Here is a 23,575-nt window from a genome sequence, read left to right on the forward strand (position 1 = left end):
CATCAAGCGATGCTCACGGGACGAGCCGCCGCGAGAACGACGACGAAGTGGGGAAGTGGGTTTGTGCCCTTGGCGCGGGCGAGTGTCGGCCTGGCGATCTGGCTCCAGTGTAAATAGCCGGTACATGGCCTCTTTCATCTGTTGATCCGCACGTAACAATATATATATATATATATATATATATATATATATATATATATATATATATATATACAAACGCACACTGGGCAAGCACGAACATTATATAGTCATGTCCGCATGCTGGTGGTGGTGAATTGTAGCAACAGGCGGGTTTAGCCTGGCGAACAAGGCCGGCAATTGCTCCGCCTGAGCGTCTCGCGCAATACAGCTGAATGGTTTCACCATATGTCCATCAAACCAGTCTCTCTTAAGAATTCGATGAGGAGACGTGAAGTTCCCTTGCGGGCAATAACTGATCACTCGGGAAATATAAGGCGTTGCAGCCGCGCATGCGGAAGGTCCTTGTTTTGCAGATTTTTCAGGAGAGTGTCTCTTTCATCCTGGAATTGCTGGCAGGACCGCAAAAAGTGCTCAATGTCTCCTGTCTCGTTGCATGCTGTATAGTCCGGAGAATTGATTCGCCCCGTTTTAAATAACCCGGCCGGTGTATTAGCAGATCCTGTCCTTATTGGATATTGAAGTGTGGCTTCCTCTGGGTGCAATCTCTTGGTTACGCAGGGCATATGTGGTCAAACCCAGAGCAAAGCAAAGTGATTTCGAATGTCAGATTTTTACACTTGATTACTTTTTCGAGCCTTGATTTTGGGAGGATGATAGAGTGCTGCGTATGCAAGCGCATCAGTTTATCGTTTCCCGAGGTACCAATGTGGGAAGGAATCCACTGAAACTTTACTCTGAAGCCTTTGTTGTTGAGTTCTTTCACTATGGCTAGGGATTTGCGTGGGAACGTGAGGGATGGCAAACCACGGTATATTTGTTGTAATGCGGCCTTTAAGTCCGTAAGGACAACCACATTCTGCGGAGGCAAAGCCTTTAGCTTGCGCAGAGCAGAAGCTATTGCTGCGCTTCCACAACTGTCGACGAGGCTATACAGTCCAGACGGCCAGACCACTTATATCTTAGAGAGGGAATATAGAATGCAGCTGCACAGCGGTCTTCGTGTGCCTTGACAGAGCCATCTGTGTATACTAGTAGGTGATTCGGGTAAATTGTGTTGAGGTGTTCCCGCACTTATGACTAGGCTTCTGCAGATGGAATGCAGCTCTTTGATTGCAATCGCGGTACACTTAAGTTGCATGTGATGTCCTCGAATGTCCAGGGTGGTTCTATCCTTTCCCTCTGTCTCGAGCAGCGCAATCCTAATACGCGAAGCGTGTTCAATGCTGCATAAAAATGTGAGCGCGGCTTGTTAGCTGTACGTCGTAAGATGGCTCAACCGGGCGTAGACTCACTCAATCGTAGGAGCTGGATCATCAGAGCCTGGGAGGCCTGAAGTCGTAGAGGGCGTGACTCAGCTTCGTATAGCACTTCTTGTTTTACGCTGGCTGAGGGACTCCAAGGCAAAGTCGGATACCTTTTCTCTGGATGGCTTCTAAGCGCTCGTATTAGCTGTCTGAGGGTGAAATCAGAGGTAGCTGATACAGGATTCGACTGGTAACCAACGCTGTATGTAGTAGTAGCATCGACGTCGTGTGGTTGCCCCAGCGTATGCCAGCGACTCGCTTGAGCACATGTAGCCTGGGTGACGATGACGCCACAACGTGGTCAACACCGCGGCGCCAGAGTCGCCTGTGGTCTAAGGTAACGCCCAGAAATCGGACGTTGGTGACTTGTCGAATCTTGTATTCGTCCAAATTCAGCGTCAAGCGTGCAGTTTTTCTTTTCACTCCAGGAAATAGTAACAATGATGATTTCTCTACTCATAGTGATAATCCAATCGTTGCCAAGTGGCCCTGAATGGCTTTTACTCCTCCCTGGGCTAAACTTGCGAGGCGGCGATGCTGGTAGCCGGAGACCCATATGCAGATATCATCGGCATATATAGATATCTTCACTAGTTTTCGATGGTTTAGTATTCTTGGGAGGCTACTCATGGCAATGTTAAATAATAAGGGAGATAAAACACTCCCCTGTGGCACACCGCGAAATATACGTATTTCCTGGCTCAAAGTGTCGCCAAGACGAACTCTGATGCGACGATCATTGAGGAACGTATGTACGAAGTGCAAAAGATGACCCGTGACGCCTATAACTTGCAACTGGCTGATGATGGCTCTTTGAGACACGTAGTCATAAGCCTTAGAAACATCCATGAAAACAGCAAGTGTCGACAGGCCATCCGCACTGTAATATTCTATGTGGCTTAGCAGGTCCAGCACATTGTCTTGAGCGCTTAGACGCTGCCGAAACCCAGTCATGCACGATGGTAGTTTTCGACCCTGCTCGACATACCAAGTGAATCTTGTGCACGCCATCTTCTCCATTAGCTTCGCCGCACACGAGGTCAGTGATACCGGTCTGTATGAGTCCAGAGCGGCAGGATTCTTTCCAGACTTCCAAACCGGTACCATCCATGCTACTTTCCATAAATGTGGGATAGCCCCACTGGCCCAGACTTGGTTAAAAAATGCCAGCAAATCACGCCGTCTCTCAACCGGTAGGTTAGTCAACATCTGATTACTGATAAGGTCAGGTCCCACCACACAGCGACGTCGGAGGTTGCTCATAGCTAGTTCCAGCTCTCTGAGTGTGAAAGGAGTATCCATAAGAGACGACGATAGCAGCGGGGGCGCGTTCGTTGTGCCGGCTGACCTTCCGGAAGAGTAAATTTCTGCGAAGCCATTTGCAAGACAAGCGAGTGTCTTGCCTAATTTCAATGCTAGGGCTTCAAATGGCTTGTTTGGTCGAAAGTTTCCAGCAAAGCTATTAACGACCCACCATATCAGCGGAACTGGCGTGAAGACCGATAGGCTTGCACAAAATGATGCCCATTTATCTCTTCTTAGTTTTCTTATATAACGTCGAATTACTGTGTTAATCCTGTAATATATAGTATTCATTGGCGAGTCGCCCTTCGTCCTCATCAGCCTCCGTTCCGCTCTTCTACGGGCAGCGCATAGATTTTTGAGCTTTATATTGGGAGCGAGAAGTGGTCGAGTAGCTTCGGCTCAGCGGTAGCCAACGTCTTGCTACGTAGCACGTCCGCGCACAGGTCTCCAGATGATTCGCTTAGGCCGTCCCTGTACGTATTCCAATGCGTCACAGGACAGGATCTTCGGCCGTTGGTTTTATATTCAGCAATGTTAACAAACACAGGAAAATCATCACTGCCCATTCTATCTTTACTAGTTGTGACGATTCGAGGATGTCCGTTGAGTGCAACGTCAAGTCAATGACACTGTAAGAGGGCGGTGGTCGAAAAGACGTTGGCTGTTTGTCATTTGCCACGCAGAGTCACTCGGTGTTTAAAGCACTAACAATTTGCTTTCCACGTGCATCAGTCGCCTTGTCGCCCTTGAGAGTATGATGCGCGTTGAAGTCGCCACATATAATCCTTGGAGCTGGGCAGCGGCTGCAGAGGTCTCTTATAATTTCTCGCATCGAGACCTTCAGGCGAGAGCTCACATACACGGAGGCCACGTTAAGGCTTCGGTTTCCCAGCCGCACTTGTACAGCAGTGACTTCCGAAGCACTGCTGCAAAGGTCTTGAACTGGTAGAACGTAATGTGGTATTTCGCGTCTCACATTTATCATGGCACTTCCGTTCGGAAATTTCGGAATACTTTGGTTTCTATATGTGACATAACCAGCAATTGATCTGGAACTTCGAAGACAAGCGTCGGACACGGCCAATATTGGCACAGGCATGTTGCGTAAGAAAAGCGACAGTTCAGGTAAATGGCACGCAAGACCCGCACAGTTCCATTCCATAAAAAGTGGCACCTGTGGACAAAATAGTGACCATTGTGTCCTGACCGCATCCGTATTGCTAGGTGCTTTAAAAACAGGCAGAGCTGAGAATAACTGACTCGAGAGCCAGGACTACTTCGAGCATTTCCATCATCGAGCTCGCCGGCATCTTCTCTATCTTTGATCGCAAGGCCTTGAAGAGAGTACGTAGCACCCTCTGACAGTCCTCCTGTGGTGTGTTTTCATCGAAACCAGATTGGGGTCGCTGTAGTACAGACACATAACTTCGCTGTTCCGGTTGTTCAGCAGTCTTCTCGTCTGCGGTGCCTCTGTTCATTTATTTCACTGTTTTAGCCGGTCCACTGTGCGATGACACCACTGTGCCATGGATTCCTGGAGTAGGCTTCAGGCTTGGAAAATCAGTTTCACTCTTTGAGGTCCATTACATTTCGTCTGACTCTCTGTGACTTTCTGTCTTTTTCTTCGTCGTATTTTTCTCATCGTTTCCTGTTGGCCCCAAGACAAACGTTTTCTTACGCTTTATTGCCGCGGCACGCGTAGGACACTTGCTATAACTAGATGGATGACCTACACTACAGTTTGCACATAGAAAGTTTTCTCTGCACGCGCATGTTTTGAAATCATGCGGTCCTCCACATTTCCCACACCGCTGCTCACCACGGCAGTACTTGGCCACATGTCCATAGCGCTGACACTTGAAGCACCGAGGTGGTATCTCAACGTAGTCAATGGTGTCGTATCTTGTGAAGCCCAAGTTGATCTTCTCTGGACGGTCTGTATTTGGAGCGAACGTAAGAACAAAGGAGCTGGTTCGCCTGGACTCCCAATCGTTTTCAGAAATTTGGACGCGTTGCGTGACTCTCCTTGCATGGTAAACTCCTTGCGGTTTTAGGTATAGCAACAGTTCCTCGTCAGTGTACCACTTGAGTACTCCTCTAATAATGCAGGTGTTTTGCAGGTACCAATGGGGCACTCGTTCTGAGATTGCAGTCCCTGAGATTGACTTGCAGCTGAGAAGGGAATTCACATGCTCTTCTGTCTGTACATCTAGAAGCAGGGCTCCTTGAACAGTAAATCGGCTCCTAACTGGCGATGCGCCAAGAATTTTTTTCTATTTCCGTAGAAAGAACAATGCGATTTACTTTTTTCAGGTCGGCTCTTTCTGCGGCAGGCGTAACAATCAATGGGATTCCGATGGTCCTCTTCTTGCGGTGACGCACAAGCCTGAAGCCTTCATCGTCCAGATCTGTGATGTCAGCTATGTCACAATCGTCAACAAGCGTAGACTCGTCGTCTGTTTCTGTAGTCTTGTATCGCTTACAGTCACGTTTGCTCTCTGGGTCAGTCGGTGGCCTCCCTCCCGGAGTCGGGTCAGGCGTAGACATGACGGAGCTCTCGCCGCTACCAGATCGGGCTCTTCTGCAGGCTCCTATCGAAATCACGGGAGGCGAAGGACTCCCCCCCCCCCCCCGGCCTCCGGTAGGGAAGTTACCTTGGCGAGTCGTCCGACGTCTTCGACAAATCTATTTGACAAAACGTCGACAAATTCCAAAACGCTAGGGAGCGCGACAGCAGCCCGACTGTGGCGAACAGAACTTCTCTTCTCCGCATGCTCTCTTTATGGTGTCTGTAGACAATCTACATAATAGGTGTACAGGAAGGACGAGTCTACAGCGAGGTGACTGGGTTGACTGGTGGGTGACTGTGAGGTCAAGGCCAATTTCGTAGGGGCTGATGCCGAAGCATCAAGTGGTCCATTGAGCGAGGAAGCCGCTTTGTATAGCAGGGAAACGACACCTAAATTCCGATCGGCTGCGATGCCACGTCACATGCGCGTCTTGACGTAGCAAAGTGGGCGAATCGGAGCATCCGCTGCCTATTGAGGCAGCGGATGCTCACTTTGCAAGCTATCGCCTACGTTCCTACCTTGCGTCCGCAATCGCTATACAGAAATAAATGTATAAGAGAGTAAATTCGAAAGGAGCAATGTTGGTGGTATTCCGTTTCGAAACAAAGACATAAAACTAAGCTGAGTGTCTTACCTGCTGGCACAACCCACACCTCCTAGATAGGAGGCCTCTCTACTCTGCTTGATGATACGATGCTACTCAGCCCCAAATTTCAATTGGCAAGCCCGATGTGAAGAAAACGATGGCGTCAAAAGCACGCGGCTTACTCTGGCGTGTCCCCGTTAATTTCTATGGCAGTGGGGCAATATCGCATGACGTCACGGATCGGAATTCACCGGCCGTATGTTATATAGGAGGCATTGTCCAAGCGTCTGAACGCGCTCCCTTGGCCGCAAGGTGTTGGTAACCCAAAGGACCGCTGAGTGGCGTTAAAATGGACATTAGTGGTTTCGCATTCACCACTCATAGGAATGGTTTCAGTGTGCTGGGTTTTCTTCATTTCTAGATATAAGTTGTTTGACATCAGCGGTCCGCGCGCATTTGTTTGGATATGGGTAGGTCAAATTCAGAGAAATATAGGGAAAGAAAAACGTTGCCGATCTTTTTGGTGATCTCAATCCTCTCTCGTTATGATTTAAAGAACAATTTTTGTTATGTGTAAACTGTCATGCTTGGCATGAATAGCTGCTGCTTTGCCTGCTTAGGAACTGAATGACGCCATGTTAGGAACAGTGCAATTAGAAGTAGCTTGCCGTTCTGCTTGTAATGTTGTAGCGCGAAAAGCTCCATCTTTTGAGAGACGCTGTGTGAGCAACTTTATTTATTTATTCATGTATTTTTATAGCGAATGCATTATATGTCCCAATAGGCGAAAAGACGGTGTGGTAATCAGCAGCGTGGGGGAATGTTGGAACGATAAATGGCCGATGGCAAGGCATAAAACCACATAACGAATTCTCAACGTGACGTCTAATTTCTCTCGGAGTTTTCTGTACACAAAGTAAATAAATTTCTTTCAAAAAGATTACCACGTGAATTCCGGTCTGGGTGGCCACGGCGGCTCCGCGGTTATGGTTGACTAAATGTGTGCCTTGTGGATGTGCCATTGAGCACGTAATGTCCGACCACCTGGCCGACCAAGCGTGTCGCCTTGTGCGCGCGCCGTTGGACCGCTGAGCCGATGTGTGGCAAGAGGCCCAATGCCAAGGGTGTATAAAAAAGCGTATAAAATAAAAGGCATTAGTGTCCAATTGAATGCCGCTGTAGGGTCCTTCGCGTTAAGTGCTCCTCGAGGGCAATCTAGTGTGTGGGCATGCTTGGCGCGCGGTTCGTTTATCCCATCCGAGGCGTGGTTGAAACGCAGAAGAGTGTTTGCGTTGACAAGAAATGCGCAAGAAAAAAATCATTTCACCAAAAGCGACTGTAATGCTTTCACATTCCTTCACTTCAGCAGTCTTAAGTGTCTTCGCCGAATTTTATATTTATTTGCTTATTTGTCTGAGGGTCTTAAACAATATTGCAGAGGGGAGGGGTACCCGATATAAGCATTAAGCATAAAACAATGTCGTTCCTGCTTACGCCGTATTAGCTGCTACAAGAATGCCGGAATAAATAAATAATTCAATAAGGAATATTGTGTCGATTCAAATCCTAGACATTGCACAGTAATTGATGCAATAAACATATACACCTTTCAACATTGCCGTTATGACACTCACAACCAACCCACTATCCTCAATTTGAGATATTTGGAAGGGAACTGTTAGTAAAAGTCAGCCCTTAGACATTTATTGCACAGCGTGCTCGTTCTGGACAAAATTTTATTGTATTTCCTGGGCTCTGTTTAGGCTAATTTACTGATCCCCATTCGAACGGAACAATATGATTCAATCATTTTTATACTCTGTAATAATAGCTGAGGCGGGAGACACAATAGTCCGAAAATACCCTCACATGCGCTCTTTTGGATCTCGTTGCCAAATAATTTGAGCTAAGTTCCTCTCGTAAATTTCATCGGCTTCCCGAACGGCGGAAACTACTCATAGATACGTATTCGTAAGCTTAGCACATCCATGAGCTTAATGATCCCCTCACCACGCCACACAATAAATTGTGGTTATACACAGGAATTTGCTAAATACGCTCAAGGGAGCATGCTACCGCAATTATTTTTATTGAATTTTGGTCCATAAATAGCCCAGGTAGAAGTAGTTCAGTGCAGCAAACCCATGATTTGAGAGGGTGAGCGTCACAGCTAGACACTCTATCCACTCGCCCCGTCTAACTTCCGCAAGCAAGATTCCTTCCCTGCGTTCTCCCGCACCGGACCTCGAGGATCTCGTGACGCACACTGTCTTCTTTCTACTTGCAGGGAATCTGTATGCAGCTGCCCTGCGGTGGTGGATGATGTCCATCCCTCTACGCGTCTCATCGACGCGAAAAAATTTTCCTCTCCAGTTTCTTGCGAATGCTCTGTGCCTCTCAATCTAATGTAGGTACCTTGGGAAGAATCATGCTGAAATTTTCTGCTACGAGGACTGCAATATTACTCCAAGTTTCATTTACTTGTCATAGTTAGTTTACAGTGATGTTGTAGACTATGCAGATTGGATTGGATTGGAGAAACTTTATTTTTGCCTGCAGTGGGGCGCTCGCGCGCCCCGACCAGGGCCTACGTCATCCTCGAAGTTGCCGTTACTCGGCGCGGGTCTCCGCTCGCCGTTGCCGGCTCACTGGGTCCGTGCCTTTCGAGCGCCTCGAGGACCTGCTGGACGGCCCAGAGCTGATCGTCTCGGTCGTAGCTCTTCGCGGCTGCCTCGAGCCGCGGTGGGAGTGTTCTTGATTTAGCGTCTTCTGGGTATTTAATGCAGTCCCACAAGATGTGCGTGTAGTCTGCGGTCTCCCTCCGGCAGACTCTGCACATATCTGTCGGATATGTCTCGGGGTACATGCGATTCATCGGTTTCGATCTCGGTAGCGATCCGGTCTGGCCCTGTCTCAGTACTACCGCATCCGCTCGACTGAGTCTCGGGTGCGGGGGTGGAAGTGTCCTGCGAGCCAAGCGGTAGGCCTTCGTGATTTCATTGTAATCCGTCATGCGGTCCTTTGTTCCGAACCACATCAGACGGTCTGTCGCCGGGGCGCGGTTGGTTAGCGCTCGCGCCGCGGCGTGTGCCGTCTCATTAGGGTTCTCATTGCGTTCCGACGCGTCGCCCGCGTGCGCCGGGAACCACTTGAGTCGTACTTTTCGTTCGTCTAGTTTTACCGCTTGCAGTACGCGCTCAGCCTCCCTGCAGATTTGCCCTCTGGCGGAGTTTCGCACCTCCTGTCTTGAGTCACTCAGCACCTGCGTCGGCTTCGGCTGCAAGCGGCGTCGGCGATGGCTACCAGCGGAGGAGGTAGGCATCGCCGACGCAGACTATAGAGAGTTCACTTGTGCTATCAATAAATGGTCGTTGATGGAGAGAGTATGGTTACAGAAAATGGCTGTGAGCTTTGTTTTATCGAAACTATTCCAAAACAAATTATATGCCAATTAGATGCTTTGACGGCTATAGCATTACTCCCAATTTCATCTACTTTTCTTAATTACGTACTCCACATTTAAGCCGTAAATAGTGTGGAATTCCAGCCTACTCTCCATATATTGGCTTCTACGGCAGCGAAACGGACACCTCCACGTTTGTTCAATAGAATGAAACTGTAGTCCTTGCAAGTTTCATTCATCTAATTAACTTGGAAGGGCGCACAATCGCAAAATATAAAAAAATGTGTTTTTTTTTCGGGAACTGCTATATGACTGCGGCTCGGTCAACGCATAGCATCGGTCGCGTCGAGGCTCGCTTGAACGGCCACCTACGTTCTATACACACGGTTGAAGTGGGCGCTGTGTGTTCTGGTTACGTCATAGTCACCGAGGCAACCTCACATTAATTATTAAATCAATTATTTTACTATTATAGAATAATAATAATAATAATGGTAGTAATAATCTAAAGGTGTTTATTAGGCAGAGCTCGGAGCAGCGCAACATTGACGGGCAGGGCATTCACAGCTTCCAAGCACGAGAGCCGTTGCTGTGCTGGAGCACGCGACCCACTACCGTTTTGAACCAGTAGGGCTGAACCCACTAGCGTCTCTCTTCGCTAGAATCACCCCCCCGGGAGCGAGAAGGGAGCCGTCCGGCCACCTAACAGCGCGTCACGATGAGCGGGTCGTAGTAAGGCTTTAAACGGTCGACATGAACAATGTCTCGTCCAGGGCGGCGCATGTCTGAAGATGGCTCAACTGGTTCTATGACGTAGTTCACAGGAGATGCGCGTTCGAGAACACGATAAGGGCCTTCATACTTAGCGACCAGTTTTGATGAGAGGCCAGGGGCAGGTAAAGGAACTGAGATCGACACGAGCGCTCCCGGATCGAAGGTGACCGTGGCAGTGGCGTCACCGCGAGTGCTCCTCTGGCGCTCGTAAAGCGGAAGTAAAGGCCCGTGCGAGGTCGCGGCACTCTTCTGCATGTCTGACCGTGGCAGAAATTGGCACGCACTCGGATGCACCCGGCCGGTACGGCAGAATGGTGTCAATGGTGTGCGAAGGGTGTCGACCATACAGCACGAAATAGGGTGAAAATCCAGTGGTGCTCTGTGTAGCGGTATTATACGCGTAGGTGACGAATGGCAGAACGGCGTCCCAGTTCGTGTGGTCGGAGGCAACGTACATTGAAAGCATGTCGCCGAGCGTACGGCTGAAGCGGTCTGTGAGGCCATTCGTTTGAGGGTGGTACGCCGTAGTCGTACGATGAACAATGTGGCACTCTGAGAATCGCTTCAACTACTTCCGACAGGAAGACGCGTCCGCGATCGATGAGCACTTCTTGAGGTGGACCATGCCGCAGGAAGAATCGGCGAAGCAGGAATGATGCAACGTCGCGCGCTGTAGCTGCTGGGAGAGCGGCGGTTTCAGCGTATCGTGTAAGGTGATCTACTGCCACAATGGCCCAGCGGTTACCAGACGACGTCAGGGGATGTGGCCCATACAAATCGATGCCAACGCGCCCGAACGGCCGGGTAGGGCAGGGTAGAGGCTGCAGACCAGCTGGCGAGTGGTGGGGTGAAGATTTTCCGCGCTGGCAGTCGGGGCATGAGCGAACGAACTTTTGAATGTAGTTGTACATTCCCCGCCAGTAGTAGCGTCGTCGGAGGCACTGGTAGGTTTTGAAAAGTCCCGAGTGAGCACACTGTGGATCAGAGTGGAACGATGGGCATATTTCAGAACGCAGGCTTCGAGGTACAACTAATAAGCACTTGCGGCCGTCAGAGGTGTAATTCCATCGGTGAAGCAGGTCGTCTGGAATTGCGAAATGGCGACCTTGACGGCGCAATTCACGAGTGGTTGGCTGCAATGAGGGATCAGCAAGGCAGTCTATGATGGAGGCAATCCAGGGATCCTTGCGCTGCTCAGAAGCGATGGTCCCAATGTCGACGGAAGAAACGTCAAGCTTGGATATTGCGCAACAGGGATTGTCGACTGGCAAGGGAGAACGTGAGAGGGCGTCAGCATCAGCGTGCTTGCGTCCGTTGCGGTACAGTAGGCGGATATCGTAATCCTGTAAGCGAAGCGCCCAGCGGGCGAGACGGCCTGAGGGATCTTTCAATGACGACAGCCAGCGTAGTGCATGGTGGTCCATGACGACATCAAATCGTAGACTATACAAATAGGGCCTGAACTTGGTAAGCGCCCAGATAATCGCCAGGCATTCTTTTTCCGTGATGGTGTAATCGGTATCGGCTTTAGTAAGCATACGGCTTGCATATGCCACAACATATTCAGGAAACCCTTCTTTACGCTGCGCAAGGACAGCGCCGAGGCCAACACCGCTGGCATCTGTGTGTACCTCAATAGGTACCGTTGGGTCCTAGTGGCGCAAAATGGGAGGAGACGTCAGTAAACGACGGAGCTTAGTGTACGCCTCGTCGCACTCGGACAACCACGAATGGAGAGGTCTGTTGCTGCCAAGGAGCTTCGTAAGAGGCGATATGACAGCGGCAAAATTGCGAAAGAAGCGCCTGAAGTAGGAACACAAACCTACAAAACTGCGCAGTTCATTGACGGACGTCGGTTTAGGAAATTCATCTACGGCACGAAGTTTGTCTGGATTGGGGAGGATTCCATCCTTCGAGACGACGTAGCCTAGAATCGTGAGCTGCCGCACTGCAAATCGGCACTTCTTTAGGTTCAGTTGGAGGCCAGCGTTTGTTGAGCACATCAAAACACGCCGTAGGCGTTGAAGGTGCATGGTAAAGTCAGAGGCAAAAACAACAACGTCGTCGAGATAACATAAGCACGTGTGCCACTTCAAACTGCCGAGAACTGTGTCCAGCATGCGTTGAAAGGTTGCTGGCACATTACAAGGTCCAAACGGCATGACGTTAAATTCGTATAAGCCGTCGCGTTTATGCGCGGCGCTCATCAGGTAAAAAACGGCCAGTCCTGGTGAGGGGCTCTTTAAGGTTGAAGAGATGCGATTATCTTGCTTTCCCTATTGTAACAATTCAAGTTTATGAAAGATTGCAGCAATAATAACAATTTGTAGTGGGGAACTACATGGAATAATCTGCATATAATTTAGCTCCCAGTTGGCAAATTAGAAATGAGTTACACTTTCTTGCACTCCCAGATTTGCCAGCTTCCACTGTCATGTCGGTTTACGCTGATGGCATGATGAGTAAATAAATCGGTAAAATCTCACATTCTCATGCAGTTGGTGTGAAGATGTGCCACTGCATGTAGTGTGCATAACATTGATACGTAATACAAATACTGCATACAGATATGCGTAATATAAGGTATAGTGTCCAAAGGTTGCCAGATTTAACCGCTTTCTTTCATATTTCAAGCACAAAAATCACGCGCAACGTAGTACTCACCGGATAGATTATGTGGATGCCATTATTGTTCATTATTTTGTGGCGCAATTCATAATGATGAGGTTTCAAAGGTGTGTGCGGTGACATGTCCATTTCTGTGGCCTGTCGTTTGGTTGCAGGGACGTATTCGTAGATCGTCTGCAAGCGGGTGCGCTGCTGCACTGCGCAGACCGTGGAAGCCTTCTAGAAGCTTCGTGTATTGTGTGGGTGGCCACGCCCGGCCTGAAGTTACGACTAATTCTAGTCCCATCAATATGCGTTTGACTATACAATGCACGAAACGTTAGCGACGCAATGCCCGAAATGAATTACTTATCCTAAAAGAAAGCCGTAGATATCTCGAAACGTGACTGTTGTTTCTGTGGCTGCGCTTCATTTCGTGGAGCGATGGGATTTTCGAAGAAAAAAAAGGACCAGACCTCTCAGGACCAGGACCAGACCTCGACCAGACCTCTCAAATCCTGTCAGTCCAGAGGGCTCGCGAGAGGGCCGTCAGGTTTCACCTGGAGGCCCCCGAGGAGGCCTAGCCTGGTGACGTTGAGTTTGGTTGCGTCTATGGTGGACCAGATAAAGTTGTTTCACTCACTCACTCTCCAGTTTCTCGCGAATGCTCTGTACCTCTCAATCTAATGAACATACTTTGAGAAAAATTATACTGAAATTTGCCGCTACGAGGATTGTATCATTACTCCGAGTTTCATATACTTGTCACAATTATAGTTCCCACTCAGGTTGTATATTTTCCAGTTTCCCGTCTCCTGTCAAAACATGATCTTTTGCGGAGAGTATCGTTACAGAAAACCCCTGTGAACCTTGTTTTATCAAAACTATCCGGAAACAAATTATGCGCCTATTAGATGCTTAGACAGCTATAACATATTACTCCCAGTTTCATCTACTTTTCCTAAAAATGTAGTTCACAGTTAAGCTGTGAAAATTATTACAATATTATAGGGAGATACTTGCCTTGGCACAGGCAAGTGTCGGCCAGGCTGCCTGGTTTCAGTGTATATAGCACTTTATTTCGTCTGTGTCTTTGTACACGTAATATTCTGGTGGGGGTTATCGATCCCCGTCCTCACCAAGGAACTCCGAAGTGGTCGATACATCGACCTTGTCACAATGCGTCCCGGTGACCAGACATCCCCTGTAACGGCTTCAGCTTGTCCCACTGCTCTAATCGTCACGCTTGCCCAACCTGGCGAGCCTGGTGTGTTCTGTGGCCTAGAGGGACGGGAAGTTGACGACTGGTTCAAGCTCTATGAACACGCCAGTGCTAATAACAAGTGGGAACTAACGATTCTGCTCGCCAATGTCATTTTTATCTCGGCGGCACCCCACGCGTGTGGCACCAGACGCATGACGACGAGATAACCAGTTGGGACAGTTTCAAAGAAGAGCAACGGGAACTGTTCGGCGACCACTTGGCCGCAAGGTTGCCGCGAGAAAGGCTCTTGCGTCTCGTGTTCAGAGATGTACAGAGCCGTACGTTTCATACGTCCTCGGCGTCTCGGCTCTTTGCCGCAAAGCTGACTGTGCTATGTCTGAAACAGATAACGTGTCAAGTGTTCAAAAAGTCATCGCCGATGACACTTTCAATTCGCTTGACTTCGGCAACGTCTCGACAATCGACAGGACCATTATAGAATGCCGTTGCCTTGAACTAGCTAGAAGCCGCCGTATCACACACCACAACACGCGGCTACCCAGCACTGCTGCTACGTCGACATGTGAGGGTCGACGGTGTCAGACTATGACCTGTGACGACGTAACCCGTATTGTTCTCTGCGAACTCGAGGCCGCCATTTCGCCAGCTTTCTCAGCGATGCCTCTTGATCCACCAGCAAGCAAGAATGCGATGACTCAGGCCGTCGTCAGACAGGAATATGAGAACATGGGTCTGAACTCTGTGTGTTCAACGTCTCAACCCAGCGTTCCTCAGTTCTCTAGATGCCCTCCTCGTCCCCGGCAGTCCTTCTTTGTCACATGTCACCACAACCCGTGTGAATGGCGTACCCCTGATGGCAGACCGATCTGCTTCCACTGCTGTCGCATCAGCCACGTCGCTCGTCACTACGGCCTTTGCACCTTTGCACCTTCTGTTCCCTATGCCACCCTCCATACACCCACTGCCGCTGATGCCCGTGCTCCAAACCTTGGCTACATCTGCTCGCCCTCACCTCGACGCTATCAGTCTCGTTCACCCCAACCCCGGAGCTTCTGTTCATCGCCTATCGCCTCCCCGATCCAGCCGATGAACTATGCACTGCAGCTTCTGGAAGTGAAGCTGCGTTGTCGACACTGCCCTCAATACTCTGCTAACGGTACCTACAAACCAAGAACTTCTTGATGTTGACGTTGACGGCTATCCTCTCACTGCACTAATCGATACAGGCGCACATCTTACTATTATGAGTGCTGCTTTCCGACGACGACTGGAAAAGCTGCTCCCCCAGCGTCGGCACGCGTCGTCCGCGGTGCGGATGGGTGGTACAGTGCCTACCATAGCCACGTGTACGGCACGTGTCAGCATCACCGGCCGCCACACTCCTGGCCTCATCACCGTGATTGCTTATTGCGCCCACGACCTAATTCTCGGCCTCGACTTTCCCTCCTCGTATTCTGTACTTATTACCTGCTCTACCAGTACCCTTCGCCTTGATTTGCCGCTTCTCTCAGAACCTTCTGACGCGCCTAAGTACCGCTTGCGCCCCACGGGCTTTTTTCGCCTGCCAACAAAGTCAATAGCTTTTATTGAACTGATGTCTTCCCCACCAGTTCCTGATGGCGAGTACCTCGCCACTCCTGTGCCCGACATTCCACTACATTATGACATCACCGTGTCTCACACTGTACTTACTATTACTGCGAATTGCCTTCGCATACGCTATCTTTAACTTTGAATTGGCAAAGCGAATTCTACAACAAAGTATTTGCCTTGCCAACATCGATTGTTTGGGCGACGATTAGGTGGCAGCGTTACCAACCGATGGTTCTTCAGAGCCTTGCAGGCCCCTCGCGCCAGCTTCGGATACCAATCCCAACATAAAGAAAATGGTTGTGATGGACCTGTTATCTGCGCAGGCTGAACACCTTTACCAAGTATTGTCGTCCTACTGAGACATATTGAACTTCGGCGATCGCCCTTTAGTTCGGACGCTCGCGATCAGGCACCGGTATCATACTGGCGATGCTACGCCTATTCACCGATGACCGTATCTAGTCTCTGCACCTGAACGCCGAGTAATTCAAAGTGAAGTGAGCAGAATGGTAGATAAGAACATCATTGAGTCCTCTTCGAGTCCCTGGCCGTCACCTGTGGCGTTGCTTAAGAAGATATACTTCTGTGTAGACTACCGTCACCTGAACAACAATAGTAAGAAGGATGCCTACACGCTCCCACCTATAGAGGATGCCCTTGACTGCCTCAATGGTACCAGCTGTTTCACGTCTGTTTGTATCAGTTGAGGTGGCCAGCGACCAAATGGTCTTTATTGCTAAACGTAGAGTGCTTTTATAGCCGCAAGGGGTGTGGCAACCAAGGAGCATATCTAATCTAGGCGAGCACGATGAATCGCCGCACCAGGCATGGCACGTGCGTCATTTCCGATACAACTTCCCTCCTGCGGAGAATAGATGCCAAGTACTTGGTTGAAATTGCGGTCGTACCGCAGGCGCTGCGGTGGTCACCTATCTCTCGTAGATCGGCGCAATGTAAGAGCCTCCGGAGCCGTTGAGCTCACAGTCGGTCCAGTCGTAGTCACGGGCGGCGGCGCCTGCGGAATGTTCTCGGAGCTCACAGGCGAGTCTCCAGTTGCAGCAGGTGCCGTGGGTTGCAGTGCTTCACACGCTCGTTCACTCTCCCGGTCGTCACATTCGAGGGCTTCGTGCTGGAACAGCTCACCAGTTGGAAGCAGATGCTGTCGGTTGCGACGTAGCACTCTGTTGTCGTCGGTAACTACTCGATAAGACCTCGGTGCAACTGCTTCGGTAACTTGAGCTCGGCGATTCCATATCTTTTCCTGTACTCTCACGACATCGCCGGTATTGAGAGAAGGTATCGTTCTCCCCCGAGTGTCTGCCTGGGCTCGCTTGAATACTGGTATGCTTGGCTGCTGCCTGAAGTCTGGGAGTAGAGTGCGAAGCCTCCTGCCCTGCAAGAGTTCACCAGGGGAGCGGCCATCTTCGAGCGGAGTGGATCTGTACTTGAGCAATCCAAGCCAGAAGTCTTGTTTTGTTTCTTCCGTTTTCTTTAGGTTTCTTTTCACAATTTGAACCCCCTTCTCAGCGAGTCCATTCGATCGTGGGAACTCGGGGCTCGACGTGACGTGGCTGAAGTCGTACCTGGATGCAAAGGGAGCAAATTCTTGAGACGAAAACTGCGGCCCATTGTCCTTGTGGACTTCCAATGGAATGCCGTATCTTGAAAAGATGGCGCTCAACTTCTCAATTACGGCACTGGATGTTGTACGGGTCAGCTTCTCCACTTCCAGGAAGTTCGAATGGGCATCAAAAACCGACAGGTATGAGCTGCCTCCATACTGAAAAATGTCAACGCCCACGCGGTACCATGCATTGGCCGGTGTAGGTCTGATCATAAAAGGCTCACATTGCTGTTTGTACGTATATTTGCGGCAAACTGCACAACTCGGCAACGGGTTTTTGATATCAGAGTTCAGCCCCGGCCAGAACACTAGGCCCCTGGCTCTTGCTTGGCACTTGTTCAAGCCCATGTGTCTCTCATGAATACGTTCGAGAACTTCCTTTCGCATTGACTTCGGGACTACAACTTTGCTGCCTTTAAATACAATTCCTTTATTCAATGATAGCTCGGACGCGAATGGCTTCATTATTCCCACAATGTCACCGTGGCCAATAATGTAGCGCATCACTGACTGCAAGTCCTGATCATTCGTTGTTGCTTTGGCCAGACTGGCCAGTGTTCTAGCGCTTACCAAGGTTGACATGACTGCAACCGCGTGGACCTCCACATCTTCACTGTCGTCGGAGTAGTCCTTAGTCGCTGGCCCTGGAGCCCTTGATAGCATGTCTGCGAGAAAGAATTTCTTTCCTGGTACGTACTGCAGTTCAAAATCATAAGCCATTAGCCTCAAGAAAAAACGTTGAAGCCTGGGTGGCATATCAATGATTCCTTTCGCTGCAACGCCAAGCAGTGGACGGTGGTCAGTCTCGATAATAGTTTTCCTCCCGTACACGAACTGATGAAATTTTGCACAGCCGAACGTTATCCCCAATGCTTTCTTCAATCTGCGAGTACCTCTGCTCCGAGTTGGCCATTACACGCGAGGCATAAGCGACTGGCCGCCAGTTTTCACCATGGCGCTGTAAAAGTGCATCCCCCAAACCATTCTTTGATGCATCTGCCACGATTTTAGTTTCTTTGCCAGAGATGAAAATAGCTAGGAGAGGTGAACTGCTAAGCATGTCGCAGATCATCCTCAACTCACTAGCGTGGTTTTCGGTCCACTCGAAGACAGAGTCCTTTTTGATGAGGCTGCGAAGAAGCGTAGTACGTTCTGCGAGATTAGGCAAGTACTTGCTGAAATGATTTGTTACTCCTAGCATTCTGTGGACAGCGGCTTTATCCGTAGGACATGGAGTCTCCCTCAACGACTGCGTCAACGCTGGGTTAGGCTTTATACCATCGTGGCTAATGACGTCACCCAAGAATTTTATTTCAGTCACTCCAACCTTGCACTTTTCAGCGTTGAAAGTTAAGCCTGCTTTTTGTGCCACTTGCAGCACTTTCCGCAGACGCGCATCGTGTTCTTCCTTAGACGAGCCCCATATTAGAATATCATCAATGTACACCCTCACACCTGGACAGCCGTCAAATATTTAGCTTAGGATTTTCTGGAAAACTTTCGAGGCTGATGAGATTCTGAACGGGAGCCTCAAAAACCGGTAACGCCCGAACGCAGTACCGAACGTGCATATAGTTGCTGTGGAGTCATCCAAAGGTACCTGATGATAACCCGCCCTTGCATCGAGGAGCGTGAAGTACTTAGCGCCGGCGAGCTGAGCTTCTATGTCCTCGCGTCTTGGCATCGGATAATGCTCTCGCTGTATCCACTCCTTGATACTTCTAGGGTCCATGCAAACCCAAATTTTTCCGTCTTTCCTCCGCACAATAACCAAAGGGCTCACCGTCTGCCGGTTTCTGGACCCTCTCAATGATGCCACATCGCTGCATGCGCTCCAGCTCCTCCCTCAGAGGTTCCCTCAGCGCCAAGGGCACCCGCCGAGCTGGCTGGACAACTGGCATCGCATCCTTGCGTAGGACCATATTATACTGGCGACTCACGCAGCCTGTTCCCTGAAAAAGCTGGCGGAATTTGGTTAGAACGTCCTCACTGCCGCCCGCTGTGGTGCTTCCTTCTTTTACAGCATCCACTGCACGTGACACCAGACCAAGCGACTCGCATGCTAGTAGTACCAGTATAGCTTGGTTGCCCTTTTTGACGACATAGAAGTTGACGTCCTTCGACCGGTCGTTCACGGTCACTGATAGCATTGCCATACCGAAATGTCGAATGACACCACCGCTGTATGTTCGAAGCACCGAAGAGCTCATTCAAATCTGCTGCCGTCTTGCATCGTCGGTAGATAGAGTAGGGCAGCAAGTTGGCCTGAGATCCCGTGTCCACTTTGAAGTTAACCATCTGGTCAGCCACTTTCACATGTACTACCCAGTCCACACTCGCGTCGATGCTCGAGACTGTCACATCGAGAATGTCGAAGCTGTCTTGCTCCTCGCCAACTTCTCGGATTTGCGGGCCCTTCTTGAAGCAAGCTGCGAAATCGTTAACACCTCGGCATGTGAAACACATTTTGCCGAACACAGGGCATCTGCCGGGTATGGCGTGTAAACGATTGCATCTGGCGCATTTCCGAGATTGCTGCTTGTCTTGCATCACTTGCTTATCAGGCTGTGCCGACGGTTCTTTTTGCACCACATGCTCGGCTTTGCGAACCTGCCCAGACCGCTTCATGACCATCGCCACTTCTTATCGGGCTGCGCCCAGGCATTGTTTTGCAGCGATGCCTCTTCCTCCGCTTTGCAAATCTGCTCAGCCTTGGCAAGTGTCGTCTTTTTCTTTGAGGAGCTTTTCACGCAATCGTGGGCTACTGGTGCCAAACACTATTTGGTCACGGATTAAGGAATCAGCTATTCCCAAAAAATTGCAGCTTCTTGCTTGTTTTCTGATGTCCCGCAAGAAATGCTCGAATGACTCCCTTTCGCCTTGCACTCTGGATCGGAATATGTACCGCTCATAGATTTCATTCTATTGTTCTTGGCAGTACTCCTTGAATTTTTTAACAACGGTAGCATAATCTTGCATGTTCTCGCCCCCGAGAAAAAGGAAGTTGTTAAATAGCTCCATTGCGTGGTCTGCGCCAGTGCTGAGCAGCAGTGCTGTTTTGGCGGCCGTGGTTCGGGGCTCTTTTGGCGATTCCATTGCTTCCAGAAAAAGCTCGACTTTCTGCTTTAGCAATTCCCAGTTTTTGGCGATATTCCCAGACAACAGTAGTGGTTCAGGAAGCTTCAGCAGTTCCTCCATCGTGCTTCCATCGACGTGAGCTATCCCACTTCAGACACCATGTATCAGTCGAGGCGGCCAGCGACCAAGGGTGCGATCTTGCACGCGTTCCAAAATAGAACGGAGGCGGTCCGTTCCACCGAGCCGCACACGGTTGGTCAGTTTGAACGGTGAAGAACGCCATGACGTCAATTGTGAAGTGATATCTGCTGTCGATCATTCCGTGTTGTCTGCTATCGGACGAACGCAACGGAACGGACCGCCAATTTCGCGACGGGAAGAACGGACCGCCTCCGTTCGAGTTCGGAACGCGTACAAGATCGCACCCCAAATGCTCTTTATTGCTGAACGTACAGTGCTTTTATAGCCGTAAGGGGTGTGGCAACCAAGGCGCCTATGTAATCTAGGCGAGCACGATGAATCGCCGCACCAGGCATGGCACGTACGTCATTCCCGATACACTGTTGATCTTCGTTATGGATACGGGCAGATTGGTGTTGACGAGATGGACAGAGAAAATACCGCGTTCGTCACCCCTGATGGCCCACACCAAATTAAAGTAATGGTGTGTAGAGTATGAAACGTCCCTGCCAATTTTGAGCGTATGATGGAATCATTGCTCCAAGGTTTCAAATGGTCCACGTGCCTCTGCTACTCCGACGACGTCATCGTCTTCTCGCCAACCTTGGACACTCACATTAAGCGTCTAACAACTATCCTTGGTGTATTTCGAAAGCCGATAGCTGCAATTCACTCGTCCGAATGCCGTTTTGGCCACCGTCAAATTACTCTTCTGGGCCATCGCGTTGACGCTTCTGAAGTGCAGCCTGATCCCGACAAAACTGGCGCTCTCCGAGACTTTCCGGTTCCCAAGACAGCCGCAGACATCCGCAGTTTTGATCATACTTTCGTCGTTTTGTTACAGACTTTGCGACAATTGCTAGACCCCTCACTACTATTGTGAAGAAAGGCGTACAATTCTTGTGGGGCATTTCAGAAGCCGCCATTTTCTCTCGCCTCGTCACTCTTCTAAGCTCACCACCCATTCTCGGTCACTGCTCCTACAGAATTGCGTACAGGTGCCACCGGCCATGGCACAGCTGCCGCCTTAGCCCAGTGTCATCGTGGCCAGGATCGCGTTATTGCTTATGCGAGCCGCCTCCTACCACCATGGGAGCGCAACTATTCCATTACGGAACGAGAATACCTTGCTGTTGTCTGGGCTGTTGCGAAGTTGTGTCCTTACCTATAATGTCGCCCTTACCTATAATGTCGCCCGTTCTAGAAGACCTTTACGACGCACCAATGGGAGGATGCCTCGGCGTATATCGAACCTACGATCGTGTACGTCACCGTTTTTTCTGGCCCCACCTTTCCCGTTTCGTACGTCGTTACGTCGTCGCTTGTGACCTTTGCCAACGATGCTAGAAGGCTTCCCAGCTCCCCTCCGGTTACCTTCAGCCACTTGACATCGCTTCCCAGCCCTTCCATCGTGTTGGCTTAGACCTTCTAGGCCCAGATAGATCAAGAAAGAAGTGGGCTGCAGTCACAGCTGACTACACGACCCGCTACGCCGTAACCCGCGCTCTTCCGACCAGTTGCGCAACCGATATGTGGCGGACTCCCTCGTGCATGATATAATTTTAATTCATGGTGCCACGCGTCAGTTTCTAACAGACCGTGGCCATACGTTCTTAGCCAAAGTCATTCACGACATCATGCGTGCCTGCTCAATACAACGGAAATTCGCCACCTCCTACCAACCTCAAACGAACGGCCTCACTGAGTGTTTGAACCGCACCCCTACAGACATGCTATCCAAATACGTTTTAGACCACCACCGTGGCTGGGACCAGGCTCAACCTTACATTAGATTTGCGTATAACTCTTCCCATCTCGAAACTGCTGGTTTTCGACTTTGTACCTCTTGCATGGCCGTGAACCCACGCTACCAGTGGACACTGTGCTTCCGTCCACCACAGCTTCAACTTGCGCTTATGCCCGGGATGCTATCGCCCATGCTGACCATGCTAGCCAACATGCGCGTACTCGTCTACAATTCTCTCAAGGGAAACAAAAGCAACGCTACCACCCCCGTCACTGTGATGTCTATTTTGTGCCCAGCACCTTCGTGTTGCTTTGGTCACCATCGCGTAAAGTTGGGCTTTGTGAAAAACTGCTTTCCTGCTACATAGGCCCATATCGCGTGCTTCGCCAAGTAATGGATGTCACCTACGAAATCGCTCTAGCCACGCCCACTACGTCCTCCGCTGTGACAAGCAGTCACCCGTCTCAAACCCTGCAACTCTCCACGCGCGTTGGATATTTAACAGCAACGTGACGGCGCTTTTGCCGCCGGGGGGTAGCATTACGATGTCATCGAGTGATGCTCAAGGGACGAGCCGCCGCGAGAACGACGACGAAATGGGGAAGTGGGTTTGTGCCCTTGGTGCGGGCGAGTGTAGACCTGGCGGTCTGGCTGCAGTGTAAATAGCCGCTATATAGCCTCTTTCATCTGTTTTTCCACATAGAACAGTGTATATATATATATATATATATTTATGAACGAGAAGAAAGGGGGTTAACCGAGGGTCCCAAGTTTATTAGTCATATCATAAGAAGCCAACAGACATTGACACCAAGGGCAACATCGGAGAAATTACATGTGCTTAATAAATGAAATAAAGAAACGAAGAATTAATGGAAAATAAAGCGGATGAAAAAACAACTTGCCGCAGGTCGGAGCCGAACCCACAACCTTCGCATTTCGCGTGCGATGCTCTACTAATTGAGCTACCGCGGCGCTGTTTTCCCATCCACTTTCTTGGGTATTTATGTGTCCTAGTAGAACCCTGGGAGTGTTAGCCAGTGCCACCACACACAGACCTTGGCGGCGGATGTGGGACGTCCTTTTTCGCCGCAGGCGTCACGAGAACGCGATCTTTTTGGGTGAAGGCAACTGGTCAATAAACCCACATATGCTACCTGGAGGCATCAATGTAGCCGGATTCGAGACCCTCTGTGATAGCGCAGCACGTCATGCCGCATGTGTACTGGGCGCGCTAACTGCCATGATCCATATGACGTCACATAGCGATATATATGTGTACGCCGGCAGTGAATAAACTGATTCCATTCCCGGTTGGGCTGCGTGATGACGTTATAACACCCTCGTTATGTAATAAACGAGAAGAAAGGGGGTTATATAGGATATATATATATATATATATATATATATATATATATATATATATACAAACGCACAC

General features: G+C 49.8%; 1 protein-coding gene across 4 annotated transcripts in view; it reads right to left on the reverse strand.

The window, feature by feature from the left end:
• The window catches only part of LOC139056987 (uncharacterized), a 246,879-nt gene that overhangs the window by 189,948 nt on the left and 33,356 nt on the right, over positions 1–23,575 (reverse strand). For 3 of the 4 annotated variants that reach the window (XM_070534769.1, XM_070534772.1, XM_070534771.1), the window contains exon 1: positions 12,748–12,924. The exons of the other annotated variant lie outside the window; for it this stretch is intronic. In XM_070534769.1, coding sequence (XP_070390870.1) covers positions 12,748–12,840 — 93 coding nt within the window. In that variant the 5' untranslated portion in view covers positions 12,841–12,924. Of the gene's footprint in view, positions 1–12,747; positions 12,925–23,575 lie in introns of those variants that run through there. 4 annotated transcript variants of the gene reach the window in all.

The sequence above is a fragment of the Dermacentor albipictus genome, chromosome 3 (assembly GCF_038994185.2).
Source record: "Dermacentor albipictus isolate Rhodes 1998 colony chromosome 3, USDA_Dalb.pri_finalv2, whole genome shotgun sequence".
NCBI classification, from domain to species: Eukaryota; Metazoa; Arthropoda; class Arachnida; order Ixodida; family Ixodidae; genus Dermacentor; species Dermacentor albipictus.